Here is a 20,330-nt window from a genome sequence, read left to right as displayed (position 1 = left end):
TCTCTGCACAGGACACTGTGGTGCAGAAGGGAGATGGGGGGGGGGGGAGGAGTAGGAGGAGAGCTGTGGGGGCCCATCCGGCAAATGGAGCCACAAAACCCAAGTGCACGGCACAGAGCAGCCAGTGCAGACAGGGTGGAGGGCTTCGGGACCCGCCGGGCCAGCTGGCCGGAAGCAGGGGAAAGGGTGCGGGCTGTGGGGTCTGCCGGCCTCGTGGTGAGTCTCAGTCCCCGCCATTTCCATGCTGTGAGCACGAGGCCGCTTCCTGACCACCTCTGAGCCCCGTGGAGAAAGCGCTTGGGGAGGGTGGACTTGCGCCACGGGGGCAGTGTCCAGCGCAGTGCAAAGGGATCGCAAACAGGGTCGCCGTCACGTGACTCGGGACTTGCCACTGCCTACCTGGCTCCCATCTATTCCTTTTGTTAGATTGCTTGATTTGAAAGGCGGAGTTACGGAGAGAGGCAGGGAGAGAGATCTCCCATCCCATCCACTGGTTCGCTCCCCAAATGACCGCAACGGCTCGGGCGGGGCAGGCGGAAGCCAGGAGCCTGCACCGCCCATCATTTTTCGGAGACAATCCGCCAGGGAAGAAGCGAGCAGTCAGGAGGAGTCACTCCCAGGGGACCGGGCGAGCCTCTGTCCTCCCCAACCAGGGACCCCTGCGGGCAGTCGAGCCGCCGGCGTCCCGGTCCACACCTAGCCGTGGACAGCGGTCCACACCTAGCCGCTCCCTGGCTACCACCCCCACCCCTGCTCTGCGATTGGCCGGCTGCGGCGGAGGCGGGAGTGAGCCGCGGACGCAGCCGCCGCATCCCGGGGTCTCTAGCCTGGGGGCGGGGCTCGGGGACCAGAAGGGGGCGCCGAGCCCGGGCGGGGCGAGGAGCCATTTCTCCGCACCCAGGGCCAGCTCCGCGCCCGCAGCCCCGGGGCCTGGGCAGCCGAGACTCCACGATGCTGGATATCTTCATCCTGATGCTGTTTGCCATCATCGGCCTGGTCGTCCTGTCCTACATCATCTACCTGCTCTAGGGGCCCGGAGCCGCGGCCCAGACAGCCAGGATGGAGCGCAAGGCCGAGCACCCCGCGCTGACGCCGGCCGAGTTCTGCTTCGGTCATTATTTCGGGTATTGGTTCAAAAACAAGGTGAACAGGGAGCTCGTTTTCCTGTTTTGTTTTTTTCCTTCTCTCAGGGTGCATTGATGTCGTATATCTGGAGCGCTCTGAACAGAATAAGAAACCTTTCTTTGGACCTAATTTAAGATGCATACATATGTATAGTTTATAATCTTTGTAAAGTGTATGTGCATACGTGTATGTGTATGTATATTGTGTATATATATATATATATATATATATATATATATGGAGTTCTTAAAGCCAAAACCCACAATGCGAGGATTTTTAGGTGCATGGGTGCAGGGTGCTGTGCGTGGCAGGGAGGGACTTCTAATTTCTGCCTCAGGTTAGGCGCTGAAACTCCAATTGTCTGTTTTCTCCAGGAAATGAAAGGTAGAACACACCCTCCTGCCCCCGCCGTGGTTCACCACGTCCCGGTATAAGCGCATTCATTCATTCATTAGTGACTCGTTCTCTCTCGAGGACAAGGTGGTGAATGAACCGTGCGTTGGGGCGAGGGGATGTCCTTTTCTCTTCCCCAGCTGGGGGTCGCGCAGAGCGGAGGGCGGGACTCCGGAGGGGCTTCCTGGCGGCGCTGACCCTTTGTGTTTCTGGCTTTCTCACAGTTTCCGGCCTCCAGCCCCACCGGAGGCCGCTTATCCGCCGTCGGGCTGCCCCGCAGGACCCCTTCGGGCGGCCTCCGGCCGCGGCTCGCCTCTGGCCGACTCGGAGACGCTCGGCGGGGACAGCAGGGACTCGGGTCGTGGCTGACGGCCGCGCCGCGCGCAGGAGCTGCGGATGGCGCGTGGTGAGAATACGGAAAGTTGAGATGCAGACTCGCTGGAGCAGCCGCGGAGAGCTGTCCCCGAGTCCATTCTGCCGGCCTCTCCGTGGTCCCGACGCTGGAATGGGCCCTTCCTCTCCCTCTTCCAGGCAGGGGTTCCCGGAAGTCCAAGGGCGAATTCCAGTTCTGTCACAAAACCTGAACTTGGCGGGCGGGCGTGTCTCCTTCCCAGCCAGAACAACTTGTCCTGGAGTGTTTAGGAGTTCTCGCTTCTTCCCCAGCCCAGAGCATGTGTGCCCCAGCTTCTCATTCTGGAGACGGTTGGTTAGATAGGCCGCCCGTTCTTGTCTAACCGAATTATAAACGATTAAAACGAGATGGCACCGCTAATCCTACTAAGGAAAAATTCTACCTGACAGTGAGTGGTTTTTTTTTTTTTAATAGTGGCAAATGTCTCTTTTGGGAAAAAACTTTCTACATGCTTCTCTGTCTAATTAGATTTATAGAAACCGTGTATTATGGGGTCAGAGTCAAATTAGCTTCCAAATCTTTGCTATTTATTCCTTTGAAAATCCATCATAATTGTGCTATGTTTGATTTTGCTTTCTAGCTTATAAATAAATAAGAAGTAGAATGACTTGATAGTTTTTTGGTAATAGCATGTCTCATTGCCATGATTTAAAAAGAAATAAAATTGGTGCAGTATACTGTATGTCACAATTAAAATGGAAAACTTGTATTTCATAATTCTGGACAAGAAAAAACCCTGTCCTGGAAGTTTTGTCTTGGCAACAAATTATGTCACCATCAATCAGTCATTCACTTTAGGCCTCCCGCTTGTTCTGTCAAATGAGAGTTAGACTAGAACATGGTTATTGTCCTTTTCCGCTCTAAAGTTCATGAATTCTAGGGTACATTATCTAATACTGTTTTCTTTTTGTTAAAGATTTATTTTATTTATTTGAAGCACAGAGTTACAGAGAGGCAGAGAGAGAGAGAGAGAGGTCTTCCATCTTCCAAGTGCTTGGGCCCCTGCACCCGCCTGGGAGACCCAGAAGAAGCTCCTGGCTCCTGGCTTCAGATTGGCACAGCTCCGGCCGTAGCGGCCATTTTGGGGGTGAACCAACGGAAGGAAGACCTTTCTCTCTGTCTCTCTCTCACTCTCATTAACTCTACCTCTCAAATAAATAAAAAAATATTTAAAGAAAAATAAATAAAATCTTTTAAAAAATCTGTATTATAGGGAAATCATGTCCAATAAAATGGGAGTTGTACTTGGCTCATGTCAACATAGTAAAAAGATGTCTGAAAATTGTAAATTACGGAAGAAAAATTAATAGGATATCATGCCAAGAATCACTACACTGATATCCGTTTCCTTGATGAAAATAGGGCACGTGTCCAGAAAGTGTTGTATTTTATTTCCGGAGAAAGCATTACTAAGAGAATATATTTTGATAAAGTTAAATAAAAAATAATTAACTATAGAATCATAACTACCACCGGCTCATTGTTGTAGGTGCACTAGTCAAACCTGCCCTCTGAGTGCGAGACGACATGATTTATCACATTCCAGAAGATGTGCTCGCTTTCAAAAAGCTTGGTTTTAGCATTATTCAGACTTCTAAAGCCCTGAAAAATGTCATTTCAGTGTAAAATTACTCAAAAGTAAAGTGGCTTTCCCTTAATAAGGAACTGAAGCATAGATGGAGTAGAACATGGCCCCTGTAAATCAAGTGCTTTGGTTTCACAATTCTGAATATTGCTGAGCCTGGAACAGCCTTGTGGACATCAGTTTTGCTCCTATTTCATTTTGTTTTTAAAATTTTTAAAAAAGATTTATTTATCTACTTTGAAGGGCAGAGTTGCAGAGTGAGAGAGAGGAGATCTTCCATCCGCTGGTTCACTCCCCGATGGCCACAACAGCCAGCGCTGGGTTAGGCTGAAGCCAGGAGCCATGAGTGGCGTGGGCCCAAGCGCTCGGGCCACCCTCCACTGCAGGGCCTGTCCCCGCTCCCATCTGTTGTAACCAAAAGGAAAACCAGTCACTTACAAAGGCAGAAAGAGAAAAGGGTGGCACAGCTTCTGTTACAGAACCAGACATGCTAAGGCAGATACATTTTCAAATATGTAAGAATTTCTTTGTTCTTAGAAAACACTCTAGGATCTTGTAGTCCCAGGAAATTGTAGGTAACCCACAACACTTAATTACATATTTATCTGTATTTTTTTCTTTCTTTCTTTCTTTCTTTTTTTTTTTTTTTTTTGACAGGTAGAGTGGACAGTGAGAGAGAGAGACAGAGAGAAAGGTCTTCCTTTGCCGTTGGTTCACCCTCCAATGGCCACCGCGGCCGGCGCACCGCGCTGATCCGATGGCAGGAGCCAGGAGCCAGGTGCTTTTCCTGGTCTCCCATGGGGTGCAGGGCCCAAGCACCTGGGCCATCCTCCACTGCACTCCCTGGCCACAGCAGAGAGCTGGCCTGGAAGAGGGGCAACCGGGACAGAATCCGGAGCCCCCACCGGGACTAGAACCCGGTGTGCCGGCGCCACAAGGCAGAGGATTAGCCTAGTGAGCCGCGGCGCCGGCCTTTTTTTTTTTTTTTTTTTTTTTTTTGACAGGCAGAGTTAGTGAGAGAGAGAAACAGAGAGAAAGGTCTTCCTTTTCTGTTGGTTCACCCCCAAAATGGCCGCTACGGCTGGTGCTCTGCGCCGATCCGAAGCCAGGAGCCAGGTGCTTCCTCCTGGTCTCCCATGGGGTGCAGGGCCCAAGCACTTGGGCCATCCTCCACTGCACTCCCGGGCCACAGCAGAGAGCTGGCCTGGAAGAGGGGCAACCAGGACAGAATCTGGCACCCCAACCAGGACTAGAACCTGGGGTGCAGGTGCCGCAGGCAGAGGATTAGCCAAGTGAGCCATGACGCCGGCCATTTATCTGTATTTTCAAGATTTATTTTATTTATTTGAAAAGCAGAGTTTCGGAGAGAGAGAAAGGGAGGGACAGAGAGGCATATTTTGTTTTTTGAAAGTGGTGATAAACTATGATAACTGTAGTATTTCTAGCTTCAGCAGCATTTGGGATGTTAATTTATAGGGGATGTGGACTGGGAATTAATTAGCAGACCAGTGTAGAATATTGTTCCTTGTGTAGATCACTGTTCCATTTATGAGTTGTTGCTGGTAGATGTAATTACTTCTATGCACTATACCATTAGTTGTAAATGTACATATAGACACGTAAGTATGTAGCCAATTGTGACGTTATTTGAAGACATTTCAGTTTTCCGTCACAGTGGAGCTCCAGTTAGCACCTTAGATAAAGCTCCCGGCAAGAACTTGGAGGACTTGCATCATGGCCTACTCTGAACAGTTGGAAATGCTTCCAATGTTAATTTTATTAAACAGTAAATATCAAAGATAATTTAGCAAATATTAAATAGTTAAGTACTAAAAACATTTTTTCCATGAATACTTTCAAGATGATACCATATATGCTTCAGTTTTATGCTTGTATGCAGTGATCTCAGAGTCTACAAGAATCAATTCTGTTAAAATTTGTACAATTTAATACTTTATCCCTTTTAGTATTTTTTTTGTTCTAGTTAATACTATTGGTTGAACTCTTTAATTAACACAGAATTTTTTTTTTTTTTTGACAGGCAGAGTGGACAGTGAGAGAGAGAGAGACAGAGAGAAAGGTCTTCCTTTGCCGTTGGTTCACCCTCCAATGGCCGCCACTGCCAGTGCACCGCGCTGATCCAATGGCAGGAGCCAGGTACTTATCCTGGCCTCCCATGGGGTGCAGGGCCCAAGCACTGGGCCATCCTCCACTGCACTCCCTGGCCACAGCAGAGAGCTGGCCTGGAAGAGGGGCAACCGGGACAGAATCCGGCGCCCCGACCGGGACTAGAACCCGGTGTGCCGGCACCACAAGGCGGAGGATTAGCCTAGTGAGCCAGGGCGCCGGCCAACACACAATTATTCTTAGGTGTTTAAATTTAATTGAAAAGTGATCCCTGTTAAATACAAGAGTGGGAATAAGAGAGGGAGGATATGTACAATTTGGGACATGCTCAATTGGACTTGCCCCAAATGGTGGAGTTAGAAATGTGCCAGGGGATTCCAATACAATCCCATCAAGATTGCATGTACCAATGCCATCTCACTAGTCCAAGTGATCAACTTCAGTTCACAATTGATCACACTGATAGGTCTAAGAGTCAAAGGGATCACACAAACAAGACTAGTGTCTGCTAATACTAACTGGTAGAATAAAAAAGGGAGAGAACTATCCAACATGGGAAGTGGGATACACAGCAGACTCATAGAATGGCAGATGTCCTAAACAGCACTCTGGCCTCAGAATCAGCCCTTAAGGCATTCGGATCTGGCTGAAGAGCCCATTAGAGTATTTTAGGCATGGAAAGCCAAGACACTCTGGCAAAAAAAAACAAAAACAAAAACAAAAACAAAAACAAAAACAACAACCCTAAATGAAAGATCTCTGCGAGTGAGATCCCAGTAGAAAGAACGGGGCCATCAAAGAAGGAGGTACCTTTCTCTGAAGGGAGGAGAGAACTTCCACTTTGACTATGACCTTGTCTAAATAAGATTGAAGTCGGTGAACTCAAAAGGCTTCCATAGCCTTGGAAACTCATGACTAGAGCCTAGGGAGATTACTGATGCCATAAACGAGTGTCAAATTGTTACTCTTTATTAAAGGAAAGTTAATTTTTTTTTTTTTTAATTTGACAGAGACAGAGAGAAAGGTCTTCCTTTGCCGTTGGTTCACCCTCCAATGGCCGCTATGGCCAGAGGCCAGGAGCCAGGTGCTTCTCCTGGTCTCCCATGGGGTGCAGGGCCCAAGCACTTGGGCCATCCTCCACTGCCCTCCCATGCCACAGCAGAGAGCTGCCTGGAAGAGGAGCAACCGGGACAGAATCTGGCATCCCGACTGGGACTAGAACCCGGTGTGCTGGCGCCGCAAGGCGGAGGATTAGCCTAGTGAGCCATGGCGCCAGCCGAGTGTCAAATTGTTAAGTCACCAACAGGAGTCACTGTGTACTTACTCCTTATGTGGGATCTCTGTCCTTAATGTGTTGTCCAATGTGAAGTAACGCTATAACTAGTATTGAAACAGTATTTTACACTTTATGTTCTGTGTGGGTGCAAACTGATGAAATCTTAATACATACTAAATCGATCTTCTGTATATAAAGATAATTGAAAATGAATCTTGATGTGAATGGAATGGGAGAGGGAGCGGGAGATGGGAGGGGTGCAGGTGGGAGGGAAGTTATGGGGGGGGAAAGCCATTGTAATCCATAAACTGTACTCTGGAAATTTATATTTACTAAATAAAAGTTAAAAAAAAAAATAAGAGCCTTTTAAAGACTAAACAGCTGTTTGCTTTTCAAGCCTTCAGTTGCCTGTGGAATTCTCCGGAGTTGTATTTGCTTCCTTGATGAAAACAAAGGTCTCTCTGCCCTCCCACTTTTTCCTTGTCGCCTGGAGAAGGTGTCAGCGCAGCTGGCTCTCAGGTTGTGTCCTCCCATCGGTGCTGTCCCCTCAACCACACAGCGGTTAGCCCTAAGGTTTCCCAGTTCCCTGCTGGTGGACTTGCTAGGAAGGTGTCTGGTAACCAGGGAAGCGCTCCTTAGCAGCTCTGGTTTTCACCCCTGGCAGTATTTAAAGACAAATGGTTGCGTGCTATGTGCTATTCATATAAAGAGGTTAACTCTTCAGTGACAACTGCACAGCCAGGTTAGTGCCTCTCTCTCTCTCTTTTTTTTTTTTTTAAGATTTATTTATTTATTTGAAAGGCAGAGTTACAGAGGCAGCGAGGGGCAGGGAGAGGTGGGTCTTCCATCTGCTGGTTCACTCCCCAGATGCCCACAAAGGCCAGAGCTGGGCCAATCTGAAGCCAGGAGCCTGAAGCTTCTTCCCAGTCTCTGACATGGGTTCAAGGGGCCCAAGGACTTGGGCCATCTTCTACTGTTCTCCCAGGCCATAGCAGAGCACTGGATCAGAAGTGGAGCAGCTGGGACTCGATCCAGCACCCATATAGGGAGCCGGCACTGCAGGTGTCGGCTTTACCTGCTATGCCACGGCGCTGGCCCTGGTGCTTGTGAGTAATTATCACAGTAATGAAATCTTTGTTCTTAACCAAGGAACTGGAAGCATGAACTGAGTCATCAGAGGCTGGGAACAGTGTGAAAGTGAAACAAGGTGCCTATTGTTTATGCTGCGCAGAGTGAGCCTGGGAGGGAGGCCTGGCCTTCCAAGTGTAGGCACTGACTGCTGCCTTGAGATCCTATCAAGTGGAGGGGGCAGACTAGAAGGGTCATCCAAAAACGTGCTGCAGACGGGTGCTGGAGGGTCTCATAAGACACACAGGATTCATCCCAAGATAAAACCTTAGCTCCTAAGGAAAGAAGCCATTAGTCTTTAGCATTCCTATGGTGTGGTATGTGTTTGGAAACAGTAATGAAAACCAATAATGTGTTGTGAGCTTGTACTCTGGTGGAAATTAAAATCCTCCCACAAAGCAAAGCAAAGGAAACGACTAGAAAGAGGGAAAAAGAGCTGGAGCCAGGTCTCCTCGCTTTTAGGTCAATCTTCTAGTTTAGACAAGACACAGGCTGTTGTCTGACTTGGTAGTTTGTGCAGTTACACTACGGCTGCTCTGGAGTTAGAAATGGACGGTCTCCGAGGGTTTTAGGCTATGCATTCTGCAAATGCTTTTTTTGTGGCGATATGACTGCCTATACCAGCACATACATATCCACACTAGGGGTTATCAGAGTGTGTGCCAAGTTAGTCTCCCACCTTAAGACTTGATACGACACTTTATTCCTGATGATACATGTATTCCACAAAAACTGAACCACTGAGTTGAAGAAACTGAAAATTTGGTCAGAAATCTTATTTATATCTCTTAATAAACAAATAAAGAATTCATCGGCTTTTTTTTTTTAGCTTTTTGCCATTTATCTATTGCAAGCAAAAATGAATCTGATTTCTTATGACCCAAATTTCTGGGGAGGGTAAGATAATAATCTGACATGTATGAAATATGAAACTGTAAGAAGTAACAAGTGCTTATAGAGCAGTCATGGAGCTCACGTGTGTAACGAGGTTCAAAGTCCGAGTCAAGGATGTTTTAAATTAAACCACATTTCTTTTGTAAACTTGCTGAAGTAGCCGTCGTACACAGTTGAATAATTCAAAGAATTCCGGGAAATTTCACAATGCCCAATTTCTTTCTCTAAGAAAATGAAACAGCATCTATTTGGTGCAACATTAGAGACACTACTTATATTAACATTTTTACTTTTTTCTTTCTTCTGCAAGTAATCAAATGGGATATATTCTCAAATTGGAATCACCAATATTTTGATACATAAATCTATTAGGCTTTCCAAAGCAAGAATGGGAAAAGGAGGAAGGGGAGAAAAAAACAATTAAAGAGTTATTTTGTACTCTGATACCTGCCAGCTTTTAATGTTTATAAATCCAGTTATGGATAATTATTGAATTGAGAAGAAAAAGATGAAGCCAAGATAAAAGCAATAACTTTGTTTTTTGCATAAACATGCAAATTATTAACTTGAGTAAAAAAATTCCTGCCCCAATATAATAATTGGATAATCCATCAAAGAAAGGTAGTTGATTTCCAACACTCCCAAAATGAAATTAAGTGATTTTGCTACCAAAATATATAGTGAATTCTTGTCATCACATTTACATTCTCCACAGTTTTCACTCTTGAGTTCTATTAAATCTTTGAGCCCCTTTATCCGAACACCTGAGAATTTGGCACAGTGCACGCCCCTTTCCTGTAGCTAATTTCCAGACAAGCTGGTGTTCTTTGCTTTACCAGCTCCATAAGCTACTTATATCCAGGTACTGGGCAAAGCAATCCAGCTCAGAGAATCCCAGCGGGAAGAACAACCCACGAGAAGAACTGGAGATCCGGGCGGCTCTGGCATTATTTCAGTCCCAGAAGGCACTACTGCCATCTCCTTCAACAGTGAAAGTGCTGGTGGCAGGTGCCCACGGACAGAAACAGTCCTGAAGCTTCTTGGAACCCCACTCTTTCACTGGCTGCTCTAACCGTTCACGCTTCTGGTTTCCTTCAGCAAGTCCCGCTTTTTGAAACAGGGAGAAAAGCTTTAGGAAGAAGTGCAAATTGTTTGCAAAGACTGTTCTGGCAGAATAGCTACTGTCACTTTATACTTCCCCTTGTTTGCAACATTTTACTGTAATCCTCAGGAAAGTATAGAAGATGATTTGACTGTATTAAACATAAATACCTTCTTCTTCTTATAGGTTATTTATATGATTAGTCTTTTTTTAAACGATTTACTTATTATTTATTTGCAAGTCAGAGTTACACAGAGAGAGGAGAGGCAGAGAGAGAGAGGTCTTCCATCTGCTGGTTCACTCCCAATTGGCCGCAACGGCCAGAGCTGCACTAATCTGAAGCCAGGAGCCAGGAGCTTCTTCCAGATCTCCCACCTGGGAGCAGGGGCCCAAGAAATTGGGCCATCTTCTACTGCTTTCCCAGGCCATAGCAGAGAGCTGGATTGGAAGTGGAGCAGCTGGGTCTTGAACCGGCACCCATATGGGATGCTGGCGCTTCAGGCCAGGGTGTTTACCCACTGTGCCACAGTGGCAGCCCCATGATTAGTATTTATTTGACAGGTAGAATTACAGAAAGAGAGAGAGAGAGAGAGAGGTCTTCCTTCCGTTGGTTCACTCCCCAAATGGCCGCAATGGCTGGAGCTGCACCGATCCGAAGCCAGGAGCCAGGTGCTTCTTCCGGGTCTCTCATGAGGGTGCAGGGCCCAAGGACCTGGGCCATCCTCTACTGCTTTCCCAGGCCACAGCAGAGAGCTGGACTGGAAGAGGAGCAACCGGGACTAGAACCAGCGCCTATGTGGGCTGCCGGCGCTGCAGGTGGAGGATTAACCTAGTGCGCCATGGCGCTGGCCCCACCATGGTTAGTCTTACAGAAACAAGAGAGGTCTCAAAAAGTTCATGGAAAATGTGTATTATGAAAAACTATGATGATATTTTAAAAGTTTTTGTACAAAAATAAATTTTTAAAAATCCAAAAGACATTCTTTTATTTGAAGGGCAGAGGGACAGAGAGAGGGAGAAAGAGAGCGATCTTCCATCTGCTAGTTTATTCCCCAAAGGCTGCAATGGCCAGGCTGGGCCAGGCTGAAGCCAGGGGCCCAGAACTCCATCCTGGTCTCCCACATGAGTAGCAGAGGTCCCAGCACTTGGGCCATCTTCAGCTGTTTTCCCAGGTGCATTAGCAAGGAGCTGGATTGGAAATGGAGCAGCCTGGACTCAAACTGGAGCTCATATGGGATGCTGGCATTGCAGGCAGCGGCTTAACCCGCTGTGCCACAATGGAGGTCACATGTAACTTTTAGCTCTATATTTCCACAAACTGTTTGAAATAATCCTGTGTGTATGTGTGTGTGTGTCTGTAGTTTACACAAATATACTCCCACATAGGTATATGTATAAACACACACATACATGTTCTTCCTTTGAACTTCTATAAAAAATCCATTAGTTTATACAAAACATGCACGAATATAATGACGTTTATAATCATAAGCCAAGAAGGTGGTGATGAATGTGGTTTATATTCTGTATATTACAAAACATCATATTGCAAATCTTTACAAAATATTCTGGGCAAAGTCTATACAACCTAAGCAAAATGAACAGAAACATGCTATTTAGTGAATTGGATCTGCTCTAACTACAAAACAGAATTTTCTCTTGCTTCCCATACCTTCCAAGACACACAGCTTGGGCTGGATCCAGAATCTGGGACAGTTAAAATTCCATTTTGGTTTGGTGTTGGGTTTGCTGAAACCTACAGAGGCCGCGCTTGTTTAGAGAAATCTCACTACATTCTTGGTTTGTTTATTATTTTTTATAATACAATAGGAATAAGTAGTTGCTTCTAAAATTCTATGCTATTTTCTTAGGTTATTTAGATGAGGATAAGTCCCATGGCTGCTGTTCTTCAGATGTGAAAAAGTAGCCATCTTCTAATTGTTCAGTGAGATGCCCTCTAAAGGAAAAGCTGTCCGAGTATTTAGGAAGACACAGAACCCATGGTCAAATACAGGACCTCCTTATGGAAGTTAGCCTGAGCATGCACAAGATGGAACAAATTCAAAAAGCTTCTGTCGTCTTCATCACGGTCTCCTATATGCCATACACAGGAATCGACAGTAGGGAAAAGAAAATGACAGTTAAACATTTAAATATGCAATTGGAAACAAGATGCTCCAGTTGCCCCCAACAAAATTTAAAACAGAAGACTTTCTGTTAGTGACCTCTCCTGAGACAGACACTAACTGCTGAAATCATGGAATCATATAAGAACACTGGATCAGACACCAGAAGGGAAGGATGCTGACCGTGCTCTGCTGCTTCAGCTTTCTGACCATGGGCAGGTCAGGTCATTTTTCTAAGCCTTAGTCTTCTTAGCCACAAAACAAGGTTATTATTATTTTTTTTTGTCTAGCTAAACCAACAAGGAACTAAATATATCTAATAGAAAAACCAACAAGCTAAAAATATCTGCTCCTTCTATTGTTAGTTTAGAGACAAAAGTCGACGCAGAAATAGCTCTTGAAGACAGAGTGGGGACTTGAATGTGTTTGGCCCACACCTGTGCACTTCCTACATTTCTACTCACCAGACATAATTGATTGCAGCATTTCCATTATAACACATGCAAACGCATTGGCCACACTCTGCAGGAAGTTATTTCTTTCTATTGGAGTGTTAAAGACTTTACAGACTTTCTGCATCATTTTCACTGCCCAATCCATGCAGTATAGTTCTTTCTCACACACCTGATTTAAGTATACAAAGCATTATTGTCAATCTTGTGAAGAAAGCTGTAGAAATTGAAAACTGTATTGACAATTATGGCTTTTGATTCTGCATAATTTATTACACATTATACCATATACTGAGTCTATAAGTGGAAAATGTTCTTCTAATAATCTTGCTTTTAAATGGTACAATTTTAGTAAAAAAAATGAAGACTTGCTCTAAGATTATTACAGAATATTATTAGTGCAAACATATATTCAAAATTTATTGATTATATGAGAAATAAGACTTTTGTTCATTCAACACATAAACATTTACTGAGTACCTGTTAAGAGTTAGAGGTACAATGATAAGCCATAAAGATACCACTCTATTTTCAAGGAGTCTAATGAGGATTATGGACAAATAGGTTATTTCAATAGGCAGAAGAACTCCATGAAATTATCAATTTCCCGCCTTAGGAGTTTTAGTAATATTTGTTTCTCCATTATTTAAATACAAATATTCAGGGGTCAGTGTTGTGGCATCGCAGGTAAAGCCACTGCCTGCAATGCTGGCATCCAATATAGGTGTCAGTTTGTGTCCTGGCTGCTCCACTTCTGATACATCTAGCTGCCAATGGCCTGGGAAAAGCAGCAGAAGATGGCCCAAGGACTTGGGCCCGTGTTTCCCACAAAGAGACCTGGAAGAAGTTCTTGGCTCCTGCCTTAGGCATGGCCCAGCCTGGGCCATTGCGACCATCTGGGAAGTGAACTAGCAGATGGAAGATTGATCTCTCTCTCTCCCTCTCTCTCTGTCTCTGTAACTCTGACCTTCAAATAAATAAATCTTTAAAATATAAATATTTAAAGTAAAGACTACATGTTCCCAGCCAAAACTGACTGCAACGAAAAAGGTTTATGTATTAATGTTCTAAATGGCTGATGTAACACACATAGCCAAATAGATCACGTATAGCATGAAAACAGACTACATAACGATCTAACTGAATACTGCTAATCTTGCAGGAAGATTTCCTATTCGTTCTGTGTAAAGCACTGTATCTGGTTCTATGAAAGAAGTAAGTGACAGCCCTGGATATCAATCTATTTGTAATCTATTTTGGGAAATGACTTAGCCGATACACAATGGCTTAAGAGCACTAATAGTATATGAAGACAAAGAGAAGACAAATCAGAGGCAATTTAGAGAACATGACCATCAGAATTATTAAAGGCTTCCAGAGAAAGCTTCCCTACCCCTAGTGTCCTCTGTTTGCTACAGTGCTACCAAGGTGACCTGCCAAAAACATCACATCTCTGCCTTCTTTACAACTTTTAGGTATCTCCCTGTTAGAGGTTGGGTTCCAGCTCCACAGAGTGGCCTACAGAGCTCTTCCTAACTAGTCTCTCCCTTCCTATCTAGCCTCACCTCCTGCTGTTCTTCTGCACATTTTTACCCTTCAGAAATAATACTGAACTGCTTTAATGGCCCTGATTATAGTTATGTGGCTCCACTTCTCAGAAGCCTTGAAGAATCTGTTGCCACTCTCCATCTGCCCCTGTGAATTCCTTTTTAAAAAGCCATCATTGGGGCAGGCACTCTGACGTAGTACTTAAAGCCACCACCTGCAGTGCCAGCATCCCATATGGGCGCTGGTTCTAGTCCCAGCTCCTCCACTTCCAATCCAGCTCTCTGCTATGGCCTGGGAAAGCAGTACAAGATGGCCCAAATCCTTGGGACCCTGCACCCAGGTGGGATACCTGGAAGAAGCTCCTGGCTTCTGGTACCTGGCTTTGGATTGGCCCAGCTCCAGCCTTTGAGAAGACCTCTCTCTCGTTCTCTGCCTCTGCCTCTCTGTAACTCTGCCTTTCAAATAAATAAGTAAATCTTTTTTTTAAAGGCCATCATCTACTGGGATCAGAGAAGCCCATTGTCCTCTACTTTCCTCTGATACACACACATACACACACACATAAACACACACACACACATATATAGGGAAATAAACACATACATACATATATATTTGCTAACATATTTGCAGTTGTTCTTGAAGGTATTTATTTATACCTTGATATTTCTTAAAAGATGTAAGCAGGGGTAAGAGTTGTGGTACAGGAGGCTAAGTCACCATCTAGGGCATCTGCATCCCTTATCAGGGTGTTGTTTCAAGTCCTGGTCACTCTGCTTCTGATCCAGGTTCCCGGTAATACACGTGGGAAAGCAGCAAATAATGGCCCAAGTACCTGGGTTCTTGCCACCCACATGGGAGACCCAGATGTAATTCCTGGCTCCTAGCTTTGGCCTGATCCAGCCCTGGCTGTTGCAGGCACTTGGGAGAGTGAACCAGCAGTTGGAAGATCTCTCTCTTGCTATCTCTCCCTATCTCTGTCACTCTGCCTTTCAAGTATAAATAAATATATCTTTAAAATATTTGTTTTTATTTTTTGACAGGCGGAGTGGACAGTGAGAGAGAGAGAGAGAAAGGTCTTCCTTTTGCCATTGGTTCACCCTCCAATGGCCGCCGCGGCCGGCGCATCGTGCTGATCTGAAGCCAGGAGTCAGGTGCTTATCCTGGTCTCCCATGCAGGTGCAGGGCCCAAGCACTGGGCCATCCTCCACTGCACTCCCGGGCCACAGCAGAGAGCTGGCCTGGAAGAGGGGCAACCAGGACAGAATCCAGCGCCCCGACCAGGACTAGCATCCGGTGTGCCGGCGCTGCAGGTGGAGGATTAGCCTTTTTTTTTTTTTTTTTTTTGACAGGCTGAGTGGACAGTGAGAGACAGAGAGAAAGGTCTTCCTTTGCCGTTGGTTCACCCTCCAATGGCCGCTGCGGCCAGCGCACCGCGCTGATCTGAAGGCAGGAGCCAGGTGCTTCTCCTGGTCTCCCATGGGGTGCAGTGCCCAAGCACTTGGGCCATCCTCCACTGCACTCCCTGGCCACAGCAGAGAGCTGGCCTGGAAGAGGGGCAACCGGGACAGAATCCGGAGCCCCGACCGGACTAGAACCCGGTGTGCCGGCGCCGCAAGGCGGAGGATTAGCCTAGTGAGCCGCGGTGCCGACCCCTATATTCACTGCTACATCCTTTCCCTACCTCTCCATCCACACTGATTATTTTGAAGGAAATCAAAAAGTTTTTTAAAATTTGAGAGGCAGAGACACAGAGAAAGAAGGACAGACAGACAGACAGAACACCCATCCCTTGGCTTGCACCTCATATGTTCACAATGTCCAGAGCTGGGCCAGAGCTGGAAGCCAGGAGCCAGGAATGCAATCCAGGTCTCCCTTGTGGGTGTCAGGGACCAAGCACTTGAGCCATCACCTGATGTCTCCCAGGGTGCACATTAGCAGGAAGCTGGACTCAGGAACAGAGCTGGGCCTCAATCCCAGGCAGTTCAACATGGAATGTGAGCGTCTCAAACTGGCCTCTTAGCCTCTAGGCCAAATGTCTGGGCCCTGGGGGTGCTTTTGAGGTATATAAGGAACAGGTTAATATAAAGAATGCTTCAAAATGACATGGCTTGTTATATATATTCTAGTATTTTTAAAAAGAAATTTTAAAAATACACACTTAAATTTCTTCAGGGCAATCCCTGGCAGGTCAACTGTAATGTTAAACATCTTGTTAGAGAAAAAATAATTTTTCACTTACCAAAGCCAAAAAGACTACAAGTCTCGCCAGTTCAGTGGCCCGTCCATTGACAGCTTTACTAGCCATGAAAGTGAAGCAGATGCTGTTCCCACTCAGGATTAGAAGTCGTGCATTATTCTCTAGAAGCCACTCACGGGGAACCACTTTTATTAGAGGGACAACAGTTATTTTATGAGAAATCACACTATGGCCATAGCAAACATCATTAATACATGCAACATTATAGCGCTTTATCAGAAATACAATTAGTGCCAAGGGGAACGCTTGGGGAAAACGTTTCAGTTTTTCAATTACAGCATTCAGCTAAAGACAGAGATTATGGCCATGTTGTGATGGCTCTTACGAATGCCTTAGTAATCAAGTGGAAGCTGGTCTGCACACACTTCATCGGTGGGCAAGCTGGTCTAAGCTTGTGGTAAGGAAGAAACTTGGGAAACCTCAGAATCTAAAGGATTATGCAGGAATGGAAAAAACTGTTTCACCTCTCCTGCACCAGCAGAGAGGATTTTCTTCTTACATAACCTAGGAGGGTGCTTCTGAAACTTGCAAAATGAGAGTAATGAACCTAGTTAAAATATGACAATAATAATAATATATACTTATAAAATTGACAATTGATATAAAGCTGATTATATGTATTTTCTGCAAACATAATACCAAACTTTTAAAATATTTTAGAGCAATTAGTGTTTTTATAATAGGTACTTAATTTGCACACATAGAAGTATAATTATAATTCTATTACTGTATTCTCATAATTATATTACTCTACATTAGTTACATTATTGTTACCTGATAGTTCATCTACAAGACTGATAACATCATCTGCTGTCCACTCTTTGGTACCTGTGTCATACAGTAATTTAATAGCCTCTGCCAGACCTTTAAGACTGGACTCATCTGTAGGTCCTTCTATCATTTTCTGCCAAAACACCTGTCCTGAATCGAAACAAAAACTAGGCTATGACAGAATAGTTGACTTGTATTAAAGACTTCATGGATTATTTAAAGAGGAAAGTGAATTACACACTGGAATGCCATTACATATATAGACTATTGACTTTTCATAATGAAGTGTCAATTCTGAAAACAGTATAAATTTGAATGTTTCATACAGATGTGATGAAGCACAATAACAGCCAATGAAATAAGGGTACTTTCACCATGCAGAACAGTGCTTCCGGTTTAGAGATGATGCTGTCCCATAATAGAAATTGGAACAAGCAATTGATGTAATCTTACTAAAATAAAATAAATAAAATCTATTATCTTTTCAAAATGAGAGTATGTTATATTCAAGAATCAAAACAGTAATTTAGTCAATTTCCAAGCAGAGAGAGTCAATCAATTATGATTCTTTGTCTATGATCGATTTTCTTTGTGGGTTACACACAACAAAATTCTAATCCCAGATTGGCTTCCTGCTGTGACTCAGTATCCCTTAACTTGTTACTTCCTGAAGTAAGCCAATGTGAATTAAAGCAATGCATGATAATTTTAATATTAATCAATCAAGACTTATAGAGAAGTAAAACAAACTTGCCAAAAATCCTACTATGCATCCAAAATTAAGTAAAGCACAAATTCTGACTATGATCTTGCTTCACTATCACTATTAGTCCCCTCCAGCAGGAAACACAACCGTAAGTTAAAATAATGTTTAAAAAATGAAAAGCAGGGGCTAGCACTGTGGTGCAGCAGGTTAAAGTCCCAGCCTTCAGGGCTGGTATCCCATGTGGGTGTCGGTTCTAGTCCCGGATGCTCCATTTCCTATCCTGCTCCCTGTTAATGTGCCTGGGAAAGCAGCAGAAGATGGCCCAAGTCCTTGGGTCCCTGCATCCATGTGGGAGACCTGGAAGAAGCTCCAGGTTCCTGGCTTTGGATCAGCTCAGCTCCAGCCGTTGTGGTCATTTGGGGAATGAACCAGCAGATGGAAGATCTCTCTCTTTCTCTCTGCCTCTGTCTCTCAAATAAATAAATGAATCTTTTTTAAAAAAATGCCAACATTGTGGCACAGCAGGTTAAGCTATTGTCTGTGACCTTGGTATCCTATATGAGCACCAGTTCAAATCCCAGCTGCTCCACTTCCAACCTGGATGAAGCTCCTGGGTTCAGCCTGGCCCAGCCCTGGCCACTGTGGTCATTTGGAGAGTGAACTAGCAAATGGAAGACCTCTCTCTCTTTGTAACTCTTTCAAATAAAAAAAATCTTAAAAAAGAAAAGCAGCTATTTTGAGTAAACTAGAGATTATTAGAAAATATTTAGTGGTATAGGCATTTGGCACAGTGGCTTAAGTCACTGCTTGGGATGCCCACATCCCATGTTCAAGTCCTGCACCCTCTGCTTCCAATCCAGCTTCCTGCTAATGTGTACTGTGAGAAGCAGAAAATATTAACTGAAGTACTTGGGTCCCTGATACCCACACAGGAAATCCAAATGGAGATTCAAGCTCCTGGCTTTGGCCTGGCCTAACTCTAGCTGTTGCATGCATGCAGGGAGTGAACCAGTAGATAGAAGCTTGCTGTCTCTCTTTCTCTCTCTGCCTTTCAAATATAATGAAAATAAAATTTTTTTAAAGATTTATTTGAGCCGGCGCCGTGGCTCAATAGGCTAATCCTCCACCTTGCGGCGCCGGCACACCGGGTTCTAGTCCCGGTTGGGGCGCCGGATTCTGTCCCGGTTGCCCCTCTTCCAGGCCAGCTCTCTGCTATGGCCAGGGAGTGCAGTGGAGGATGGCCCAGGTGCTTGGGCCCTGCACCCCATGGGAGACCAGGAAAAGCACCTGGCTCCTGGCTCCTGCCATCGGATCAGCGCGGTGCGCCGGCTGCAGCGGCAGCCATTGGAGGGTGAACCAACGGCAAAGGAAGACCTTTCTCTCTCTGTCTCTCTCTCTCACTGTCCACTCTGCCTGTCAAAAAAAAAAAAAAAAAAAAAAAAAAAAAAAAAAAAAAAAAAGATTTATTTGAAAAGTAGAGTTACAGAGAGGCAGAGTGACAGAGAGAGGTCTTCCATCCACTGGTTCATTACCAAAATGACTGCAATGGCCAGAGCTTGGCCAATCTGAAACCAGGAGCCTGGAGCTTCTTCTAATCCCCACATGGGTGCAGGAGCCCAAGGACTTGCGCCATCTTCTACTGCTTTCCCAGGCCAGAGCAGAGAGCTGGATTGGAAGTGGTGCAGCTAGGATTGGAACTGGTGCCATATGGGATGCCGGCACTGCTGGCAGTGGCTTTACCTGCTACACCACAGCACTGTTCCCTGAAAAAAAATACTTTAAAATTTAAAAAATTGGAGCCCATATTTTGGCTCTGCAGGTTCAGCCACAGTCTGCAACACCAGCATCCTGTACGACACTGGTTTAAGTCCCGCCTACTCTACTTCCCATCCAGCTCCGTGATAATGGTCTGAGAAAAGCAGCAAAAGATGGCCCAGGTGTTTGGGTCCCTGCACCCATGTGGGAGACCTGAAAGAAGCTCCTGGCTCCTGGCTTCAGCCTGGCATAGCCCTGGTTGTTAGGTTGTTATCTCTCTCTCTCTCTCTCTCCCTCTCTCCCTCTCTCTGTAACTTTTTTTTTTTTTTTTTTGGACAGGCAGGGTTAGACAGTGAGAGAGACAGAGAGACAGATCTTCCTTTTTCTATTGGTTCACCCCCCAAGTGGCTGCTACGGTCAGCCCGCTGCGCCAATCTGAAGCCAGGAGCCAGGTGCTTCCTCCTGGTCTCCCATGCGGGTACAGGGCCCAAAGACCTGGGGCATCCTCCAGTGTACTCCTGGGCCACAGCAGAGAGCTGGACTGGAAGAGGAGCAACCAGGACAGAACTGGCACCCCAACCGGGACTAGAACCCAGGGTGCAGGTGCCACAGGCGGAGGATTAGCCTAGTGAGCCGTGGCGCCAGCCAACTCTTTCAAATAAATAAATAA

General features: G+C 45.4%; 1 protein-coding gene and 1 non-coding gene across 8 annotated transcripts in view; one reads left to right on the top strand and one right to left on the bottom strand.

Annotated features, from left to right (window-relative positions):
• On the top strand, nt 1–2,626 carry LOC103351625 (uncharacterized). Its single transcript, XR_011383269.1, has 2 exons — nt 1–1,143; nt 1,743–2,626. It is a non-coding gene; the product is annotated as an uncharacterized protein (transcript).
• An 8,699-nt stretch (nt 2,627–11,325) lies between these two features.
• Nucleotides 11,326–20,330, bottom strand: part of FBXO47 (F-box protein 47) — a 32,521-nt gene continuing 23,516 nt past the window's right edge. For 3 of the 7 annotated variants that reach the window (XM_070059999.1, XM_051824900.2, XM_070060000.1), the window contains 4 exons: nt 17,203–17,349; nt 16,411–16,553; nt 12,633–12,792; nt 11,332–12,136 (listed from right to left, as the gene is read on the bottom strand). In XM_070059999.1, coding sequence (XP_069916100.1) covers nt 12,024–12,136; nt 12,633–12,792; nt 16,411–16,553; nt 17,203–17,349 — 563 coding nt within the window. In that variant the 3' untranslated portion in view covers nt 11,332–12,023. Of the gene's footprint in view, nt 12,137–12,632; nt 12,793–16,410; nt 16,554–17,202; nt 17,350–20,330 lie in introns of all 7 variants that reach the window. The other 4 variants (XM_051824902.2, XM_051824901.2, XM_002719335.4 and 1 more) reach the window with 4 other exon arrangements.

Source organism: Oryctolagus cuniculus, chromosome 17, assembly GCF_964237555.1.
Source record: "Oryctolagus cuniculus chromosome 17, mOryCun1.1, whole genome shotgun sequence".
Lineage (NCBI taxonomy): Eukaryota > Metazoa > Chordata > Mammalia > Lagomorpha > Leporidae > Oryctolagus > Oryctolagus cuniculus.
The sequence above is the reverse complement of the archived record's forward strand: the minus strand, read 5'-3'. Positions and strand labels throughout refer to the sequence as shown.